The 10,000-nt window shown below is 48.2% G+C and overlaps 1 protein-coding gene across 4 annotated transcripts in view; it reads right to left on the bottom strand.

Moving 5' to 3' along the window:
• Window positions 1-10,000, bottom strand: part of LOC121680295 (ral guanine nucleotide dissociation stimulator) — a 67,619-nt gene that overhangs the window by 29,797 nt on the left and 27,822 nt on the right. For 2 of the 4 annotated variants that reach the window (XM_042059561.1, XM_042059562.1), the window contains exon 1: window positions 7,377-7,787. The exons of the other annotated variants lie outside the window; for them this stretch is intronic. In XM_042059561.1, the coding sequence (XP_041915495.1) occupies window positions 7,377-7,577 (201 nt within the window). In that variant the 5' untranslated portion in view covers window positions 7,578-7,787. Of the gene's footprint in view, window positions 1-7,376; window positions 7,788-10,000 lie in introns of those variants that run through there. 4 annotated transcript variants of the gene reach the window in all.

Below are 10,000 nucleotides of genomic sequence, written 5' to 3'. Positions count from 1 at the left end.
GACAAGAGGAAGAGAGGAGGAGAGTCAAGGAAAGAAGAAAAGAAAGGCTAGGAAAAGAGAGAGGAGGTACTGTTGGATACAGGTGAGGGAGAGGAGTGCAGAGAAGAGAGGAAAACAAGTTAGAGAGATGAGGGGAGCCAGACAGAAGAGGAGAAGAAAGAAGGGGAGAGTGGAAGTAGTTCAAGAGGAGAGTAGGGAAAGCAAAGCAAAGCAAAGCAAAGCAGAGCAAAGCAAAGCAAAGCAAAGCAGAGCAAAGCAAAGCAAAGCAAAGCAAAGCAAAGCAAAGCAAAGCAGAGCAAAGCAAGGCAAAGCAAAGCAGAGCAAAGCAAAGCAAAGCAAAGCAAAGCAAAGCAAAGCAGAGCAAGGCAAAGCAGAGCAAAGCAAGGCAAAGCAAAGCAGAGCAAAGCAAAGCAAAGCAAAGCAAAGCAAGGCAAAGCAAGGCAAGGATGAAGGATTTGATGAAAAGTGGGGCAGGGTGGAGCAGAGTGGAAAAACGAGTGTAGAAAATGTTAGAACACAGCACAGGAAAAATAACTCAATGTGTCTCTGTTAAAGCACCAGGCTCTCTCCTCGGCCTGCTGGATTCCTGGAGGCTTAGGCTGGTCAATAATCAGATGGCTGGAATGAAAGTAAACGTGTTCTCGGAGTGATTACAAACCCAGCGGCCGTGAATCAACACCTCGGCAGGCCAGAGGAGGCCCGGCCGGCCAGCCAGCGACGGCGGCAACGGCAGCAGCCTGATCACGGAGAGACTCGGGGAGACCGCGAGGGGTGACGCTGCAGCACTGCTGCTGATAGAGCACAGGGGCCTGATGAGAACCAGATGTGGCCACACTACACTGTGCACACACACACACACTGCTAATATATGCACAAACCACACACACAACTGCTAGTATATGCACACACCACACACACTCAAGACACCATGAGAGTCTACATACAGAGAAACATTTGCATTTCATACTTACTCATACTGACTATATGTATATCCTACATAGACATAAATATGTACATGCGTGCACTAATGCACAGACACTGCCCCACAAACACATTTGTGAGCATACACACATACATATGCTGTACTGTACACACACACTTCGCTGTATCATCAACACCACCACATGGATTCCACCCTTCTTGCTCTGTTTTATGTTCCGTTCATCACTCTCTCACTCTCCCTGCTTGTTATCTTATCTTCCTGTTTCTTGCGTTGAGCCATCGCTGCGTCCTTTCTCTCCCTTTCTCTCTTTCTGTATTTCTCTCACTCTATCTCTCTGTCCTTCCTTTCCCTTCATACACCATGACTATGCCCCCACCCCCCCACCCCACCCCCAAGCAGGCCCAGTCTCATTGCATTGATCTGGACTGCACTTCTGACCGGGGCACTGATCTACTGGGCAAAACGAAACACTAAGCCTCCATCTTATGAAAGCGAAACAAAAGGGAGAGAACTAAAAACAACGAAAAATTGCCAGGCTAAAAAGGAGAAAAAAATGTCTTCTAGTCCTGTTCCATTAGTCTTTCTCATCTTCTCGGATTCTTGAACACTGACTCCCACCCTAGCTCACCTTCTCTCTCTCTCTCTCTCTCTCTCTCTCTCTCTCTCTCTCTCTCTCTCTCTTTCAATCTTTCCCTCTTACTCTCTCTCTCCCTCAATCTTTCCCTTTCACTCTCTGTTAAGCTCATGACCTAGAAAAATGGAATTCTAGAAAGATCCAAGTCGGCTTGCTTTTGGTTGTGTTTGATATGTATTGCCTCAGTACCTACACGCCTTTGACCTACTTCAGTGCTCGGGATCCGGTTGAAAAAGCATCATGTTCAGCTTTCTGTGTTGTTAAATCCTGACCCAAATCACACATGAACAAATCCAACTCAATACACTGTAAAAGAATAAAGAGGGACACCTAAAAGGCTACCAAAGTAAACAACCTCAGCTATTTTACAGGTACAGTTTTAAAGCTCCATGGGTTACTTCAACAAAGACAGAGACCACTAGCTTTTCTTATTGGACCCAGACCCAGGTCTCAAATCCTCTCACCGTCGCGTTCGCTGCTTTGAAAAGCGAAGCAAAGACCTCGAGCCCACGCCACTCCAGCCTGTTCAAAGGCCGTGGAATTCTCCGGCTGTCTAATGGAATAAATACATCTGCGCGCACAATGGGGTCTGGGCCGGCGAGAACATTGCATTAGCGCGGGCAGCTCTTTATGGTCATTGGAGTGGGGGACATTAGGGGACAGCAGCGCAGTTGGAGACTCGATGACATCATCCACCAGGAAGGTAGGGGGTTGGGTTGATCTAATTGTCCAGCCTGGCCTCTAGAAGCATCTGTAGGCTCCTTAATAGAATTTCACATCTTTCGGCAGGAGGGACAATGCAGAGTTGAAGGATGGAGAGACTCAGGAAGGAGAGAGAGAAAGAAAGAGAGGGGGAGGGAGTAAAGAGAGAGAAAGTCTGGAAGGGGAAAAGGGATTTTTAACCAAATTTAACAGAAGGCAGCCAGTTCTAAAAAAAATCTGCTCTACAGTTGAAATGTCACTATCCTCCCACCATTTCCAAAAGGACTCCACTAGCTCCTTTACCTTTAGTGACTTGGACATTTCCTTTCTTTGGTTACCCCGAGCTTGCACTGGCTACAGGAGGTTATGGGCATGAGCTGTGGAACCCGACCCTCAAACTGGGACTGACGCTTGTCTAATCGCATCCGTTCCAACGCAGAGCTGCTGCTGAAGGCCAGGAACCATCTGCCTCAAAGCCACCCCACGCATCACAATCCATATCTTATCAGAAATCCCTGGTGATGATGCTCTGTCACCATTTAAAGTAACCGCAAACCAAATTTAGACACTGAATGAATTTCACAGATTCATCTTAACTGGTGCTCCATGTGACCTTCCATATCACCCACTGAAGACATTTAGCGGCTGATTCTGTGACAAGTGAAACCTCCTCAGGACTGAACCTGACGCCTCTCTCCAGCTTGGCTGTGTCTCAGCTGGCAGTCCCTGGGCTCAGGGCAAGGTGTGGCATGGCACAGTGGGAGCTAAGCTGACTGAAGTATACTATCTTCCTAAAGGCAGGCTAGGCCAGCCTTCCCCAGGTGGGATTCCTCTGTGATAAGGCTAAAGGCTCCACAATACATGCCAGTGTGACAGTGAGTAAGCAAACCTAATTTTACGGGCTGCCGTGGCCTACTGGTTAGCACTTCGGAAATGTAACCGGAGGGTTGCCGGTTCGAACCCCTTGATCAAGGCACCTAACCCCTCACTGCTTCCCGAGCGCCGCTGTTGATGCAGGCAGCTCACTGCGCCGGGATTAGTGTGTGCTTCACCTCACTGTGTGTACACTGTGTGCTGTGTGTGTTTCACTAATTCACGGATTGGGATAAATGCAGAGACCAAATTTCCCTCACGGGATCAAAAGAGTATATATACTTATACTAAAACACCCAAACACCTCAGCCGAAAATGACTGTCTGAATGACACATGTGTCATACAGTTTAAGTTTACCCTTTCTGATAAGTCATTCTTGACGTTACTGACCTCAATAGTCAGCCTTGTGCTTCACATTGTTCACATTGGGTCGCCATGGTACTCTTTCAACAGAGACAATACAGTAGTCAGGGGGAAGCCAGCCACTACAAACCGACCCACACAGAGACGGGTAAAAAGTGTTGGAAGAGGTGTGTGATGTGAATCCTGGAGTACCAAGCCTGATTAGCTCTAATCAACTAACAGGATTAGATTAGGTGTGTGTGTGTGTCTGTGTGTTTGTGTGTGTGTGTGTGTGTGTGTGTGTGTGTGTGTGTGGTGGTGGATTAGACTAGGCAGCACAGGGAAACAGTGCTTTCTCTCTCTCCCCCTCAGTGAGTGTGTGTGTGCGTGTGTGTGTGTGTGTGTGTGTGTGTAGGCTCGTGACCAGCAGTCTGCATATACACTTCACAATTGCTAAAAGCTGCCTCGCTTAAGAGATATGCCATTCAAGGGCCCCAGATCAACCGCACTGGTCACACAGAAGGCACGCTTGTTCTCCCATGGCGACGGGTCAGACGAGGTGGGATGACTTATTATGGAGGCTCCCCTGTGGTCACTCAGCGCACGCAACATACTTTCATGGAGACGCACGGCACAGCAATGAAGTGTGGCAGGCATTCTGACAGTGATAAGCTGGACGACACCCTGAAGGGCAAGGTTTGCCTCTCCACAGATATCAGAGAGGGGACATTCCTGATTCACTCAGGACGTTCCTCATTCCTAAGTCTCTATCATCATGGGTTTTAGTGACTGCTGAAATCTACTTGCTCTGTTAATGGATGCAAGCACGGTTACGTCACGCAAAGCACGTTTACTTCCTTAAAAGTGGTCTTTTAGTATCAATGAATGTGGATAGAGACGAGCTACACTGCGCGCTGTGCAACCAAATCAACTACAGCAATCTATCCCTGAGCAGATGATGTTGGATGAGCACCACGCATGAACACCAACACTCTGCCCACACGACTCCGATTCTCACCTAGCCGATGCCGACCCATCCTGGACCCTCGTGGAAGACCTTATGCAAATGTTGCTATGCAACCAAAAGCCAACCGCTCTCCTGCAATGACAATGAAGCACTGAATTCTGGGTACTGAGCAACCCACTGATGGCCTTCGCAGAAAAAAAAAACCACAACCTGGCAACCTGCCTTTGCCGATCAATCAGCCTGTTGTCTCCCAGGATTGTTACGCAAGAGGCACATGGAGCTGCGGCTTCTCATGGCGTTATCGAGAGCAAATGGATCGGCCACATTCTAAGAAGGCAACTGGTCATTGATGGGAGCCGGTTGTCTGTGCAGGAGTCTGGATCTCCCAGATATGGCACTTAATTGAGTTTCTGCTTTTTGGTTGGTAAGGGTCAACCTGCATAAAATAGCATCCATTGAGGAGGGGGCAGTAATTTGTTTAACTGTACAAGTGAGAACTGAATGAGGCCTAACAGTTACATGTGTGTGCAACAGGCCGGCACATGGTCTTATCAGGTACTGACACATGTAAACAACCGATTGTTAGGGTCAATCAAATCATCGTCCAAACATTAGACTAGCCTTTAAGCAATTTAGGTGTGTTGTAGAACCCCGATGCCACCAAACTGAAGTGTTTTGACCAACACTACCAGCACAAAATAAGGGCTTTCTTGCCATAATGGACACAGATTGCTGCTTGACACTGATGCCTGGGAAGTAAAAATATGTTGTGACACTCTGCTACAAAATGGTGTGCAATTAGTCCTGCCACCGCCTGCACCTATAAATGGGATATCATCATCTCTGAGGTGCAAAAACAGTCATGATCACAACCATGGTTAATGGGCCCAATATAACTTTCGTGGTCCAATTGTGCTATGGATATTATTAAACAACAAATTGGGTAAGGTTGAGCGGGCATCATTGCTTCAATTTATAGCACACAGCAGCACAGCCATGGAGATCAATTACCCTCTGGCTAACAAAACGTTTACACCATCCAGGTTTTCAAAACGCCAGACACACAGAGGAAGAGGGGTTTTTAATAGTCTGACCCTCTAGGGAACAGCTGAGACCCCCTGGCACTTCTCCTCCTCTGGAGTCTCAGCCAGGGACACTAGGGTGACATGAGACCCCCCCCCCCCCCCTCTCTGTCCCTGCCATCACTGCCATCAACAACTCCGCACGTGAGCACTCCGTACCCCAGCGCTCTGCCATGGGGACACAGAGGGGGACATTTACAGCTGCCGTAAACTAAAAGTGTGTCACCACCAACGCCATCCGGATGCCCTGCTGCTGGAGGGCACATACACACACACACACACACACACACACACACACGCACACACACACACACACACACACACACACACACGCGCACACACACGCACACACACACACACGCACACACACACACACACACAGCAAGTGAAGCGTGCCTGCATGTGCCGTCCCATCAGTCAGAGGACACAAAGGGTGAAGAGTGGGGCACATAGAGCAGTGTTTGATATGAGATGAAAGAAAATCAAACCAAACCAAACCAAACCAAAGCCAAGGCTATTGTCATACACTGCAGCCGGCTGTCTCTTTCATGTTAACAGGACCATCACAGCTAAAGCTACCAAGTCTGAGAGCAGCTGCCTCTGGGCCACATCTGGCCCAGCCCCAACACAGCCCTGGGGCATCAGGCCGCCTGCCATGTGGGCATGTAGAGAGACAAGCATTATATTACAGCTCAGCCTGACATCCACCAGCACATGCAGTGGATTCTAAGGTCTCATCTAAAGGTGAACATGTTTGGCCACCGGGTGAGAGGCAACATCAGATGTGTGAGGGAGCGTGCCTGCGCGTGCGGGCGGGTGAGAAAGAGAGAGAGAGAGAAAGAGAGAAAGAGAGAGAGAGAGACACTTGTGCTTGGCTACAGGACTTTCCCTTGACAGAGGCTCCACTCGGGGGTCTAATAGCAAAGTCCTGTGTGGGCAGAGGCTCCTGGTGCCAAGCAGAAAGCCCCTGGATCTTATTACAGGGAGCACACAGCACACAGGGATGGGTGCCACTTTCTCGCAGTCCCCTCTCAGTATGTCTTAATAGAACCTCAATAGCAGCATCTCAGTGTGAAAGTGTGAATATAATAATTAAATGTAAAAATAGATGCAAGATGCAAATACAGAATGCAGAACATGCAAATCAGGCCAGGATGCCAGAATAATGAAAAATTAATTAACTTTAAAATGTAGTCTCATTCTCTTACTGACACTGTTAAGTTTAAATCTACAAGCAGAGAGAATCATTGATATCAAACTGCTCAAAACCACTGCATGATTTATTTAAAATATCAGACTTCTAATACAATAAATTACAGTCTCACATTCACATTCAAGGATGTGGGTGTCTTCTCTGTCACCACATACACATACACATACACATACACACACACACACACACACACACACACACACACACCGATTGCAGCAGAGGATTTTGATTTGCCCACTGTTGCTCTCACTGGGATCAACTTGTCTGATTTCAGAGACTAGAGATCTAGAGAGACATCTGAAGCACATCAACAATATCCTTTCGATAATTTCGATGTGCTTCAGATGTGTTTAGAGCACAACACTACTCAACTTATTTAAATCATAATTTGTATGTAACAACTACGCAATTGGTTTGGCTTTTGGTGAGCCTGCATTTGACAAATGCAAGAATCAGATTTTTTCCCCCATTCTAATTAGCGTCTCATAAAACATATACAGCACTTCAGTGTTAGCGAGAATTCATCAACAGAGCACACAAAGGACAAAAAAAATATATATGTATTATAAGCAGGAGCGCGCAGACCCCCGCCGTAAGGCACTCCACCAAACTGCTTTACCTCCAGCAGCGGAAGGTCCGGGTCCAACTGAGTGAAGCTGTGAAGGACAACGGGACTCGCGTCCCCGGCCACCTCCAACTTCACGCCGTCCCAGATGCTGCGGATCCTCCAGGCGCTGGCATCGAACATGACATCGGGGGAGCCGATGGTTTTCTTGACGCTGCTGCGCGTCTCCGACTGCGCTCCGGTTAGATAGACCATTGGTCTCTCTCGCAAGTTTTGGCCGCAAGTAACGTTATTGTCACTGTGAGCCGCGGCGATTTGTCTCCATGTCTAGAATCGCAACTGTATGTCTGTCACGTACACAGAAGCGAGACGTTTGTCTGAGTCTAACTATTTCTTTTTAGGTTTCTGCGGACAATCCGGTCACCATCGCCTCAAATTGCCTATGCTCTGTATGTATACACTGGTGTGGCTGCGCGGGTCTATGAGTGGGATAGAGGGCTGGCTATTCCAACTCGTCCCCGCCCCGATGCTCCAGAAGACCGCCTCTCTCCTCTCCAGAACCATGATGTCATTTTCGCAGCCAAGCGCCGAGGAGAGTGGCTTGTTTGGGGGTAACGAAGAGCACAGGATGAGTCATAAAACTAAATTGTTTCTGACATATGTATGCGACTCGCACCTACCCTTTGTATGATAGGTTTCCATTCAATAGTTTAGTGCATGTACACCACATTCCTGTTGCCAGAGGAGAGTTCAGACGTTTTTAATTGTTGTAATAGCTTTAAGCATGTTAATGGAATAGAAAGGATATTTCTCTGTCTGGCTTTGTTACAAAGTGAAACAAAAATATAAGTAAAATAAACAAAACAGGACATGCTCATTTGTTTTTGTACATGCCTGTATAAAAGCCTCCCACCACATTTATAGACACAAACATGTGCACAAACAAAAACACACAAACACAGTCTCATACACACACACACACACACACACACAAATGTATATAAACACACACATAGAGGGCTCTGCTGCAAAAGTTTTGGCTGCTCCACTTTTCCACATCTGTTGTGTGTTACGTGTGGGCCGAGCAGCGAGTCACTGCCAGTAAACTGCAGCACGAGAGCTCCGCCAGGGAGACACAGGAATGCCACCAAAGAAGAGGGGGGGGGGGGGGGGGGGGGGTTGGGGGTGGTGGAGAAGGGCTCAGGGGGGAGGGGGGGGGGTGGTGGAGAAGGGCTCAGGGGGGAGGGGGGGGGTGGTGGTGGAGAAGGGCTCAGGGGGGAGGGAGGGGTGGTGGAGAAGGGCTCAGGGTGGGGGGTGAGGGGCTGACTGAAGAACTCTGGAGGAGCTCAGATTTACGATCGCAAGTAAGAGCCTCTCTCATACGTCCAAACACTGACGGAGAAGATATGTTTTCATCAGCAGCAAGGTTCATCTAGAGCTGAGCGTATATATACATATATACATATGCCTGGGTGTATATGCACACATGGTCATACAACCACGGGTTAGCTGTGTCTAAAAATGATTTTCAGCACGTGTGCTGCATGAAATGACTGTAACTCTGTCAGATACTGTTACGAAAGGCTCTTTGTGTGCTACACCACATACAGGCTTTGGGGAGAAACTGCCAAATAGTTCAAAGCACTGACAGTCTCTCCTCAATGTAAATACTTGGCACACTTCGGATGAAGTCCTAGGCTATGTTTTCTGTGCTGTTTCTGCGGGGGAAAGAGTTCTTGGCCTTTGAAGTCGAACTTGATTCAAAACTGGCGGTGGTGGGCTCTTACATAAGCGTGCAGTAATCAGTTCTATGGCTCCGTGCCCTATCCCGATCATGAGTCCTGTCAGCTGAACTGGCTCTGCATTATGAAGACATCATAACTGTTTCGCTTTCCAACTGTTTCCTTCTCCGTTCACCCAAGGGGACCTCTACCCACGGCTTCAAAATGCAAAATAACTGGCTCGTATCTCTTGCCCGGAGTCTTTCTCTCTCGATAGCGTTGGTGGTTTGAGCTGCAAAATTTCAAAATTTCCAGGCTTGGTAGAGGAATCCGAGGAGTAGCCGTCGAAGACCTCAAATGGCCCCTCTTAAATGGCAGGAAAAGGAACAGGCATCTTGCATTTCCACGGAGAAACCAAAGCCACTTCACCCATCCTGCCATAACACACAGGGCTCCACAGAGGAAGAGGTCGGTCACACACACTTCAAACCTCCACGGCAACCCTGAGGCACTGGTGGCCACTCTCTCGCCTCGCAGCTGCACGATGGCCAAACACACAACAACAACAACAACAGCACTTCCAAAATAAGACAAGAAACCTCATACGGCCCAGACACTAGTCATTGTAGCGGGGGGGGGGGGCTTTGCCATTAAAAGCAGATATTTTAAAAGAACCTACATTCACAACAGAAGAGTTCAGAACGTTCCGGCAACTCACAGACACATCTCTTGAGAGTCTCAGCACCTGGATGAGGGATCCACACACCAGCCATCCTCCGCACAGGCTAATCCAGGCAGCTGTGTGTGTGAGTGAGTGTGTGTGTGTGTGTGGTTACATAACCGTAATGACAAGGTGACTGAGGCTCCTGCGTAGGGGTTATTATGGGCTATAATTAGGCTGGTTCTCAGCAGCTCTGGAGGCTTCCCTGCTACCTGTGCGGTGGGAGGCATATGTTG

The sequence above is a fragment of the Alosa sapidissima genome, chromosome 13, assembly GCF_018492685.1.
Source record: "Alosa sapidissima isolate fAloSap1 chromosome 13, fAloSap1.pri, whole genome shotgun sequence".
In the NCBI taxonomy this organism is placed as follows: domain Eukaryota; kingdom Metazoa; phylum Chordata; class Actinopteri; order Clupeiformes; family Clupeidae; genus Alosa; species Alosa sapidissima.
Note: the sequence above shows the minus strand (reverse complement) of the source record. Positions and strands in the feature narration are given on the sequence as shown.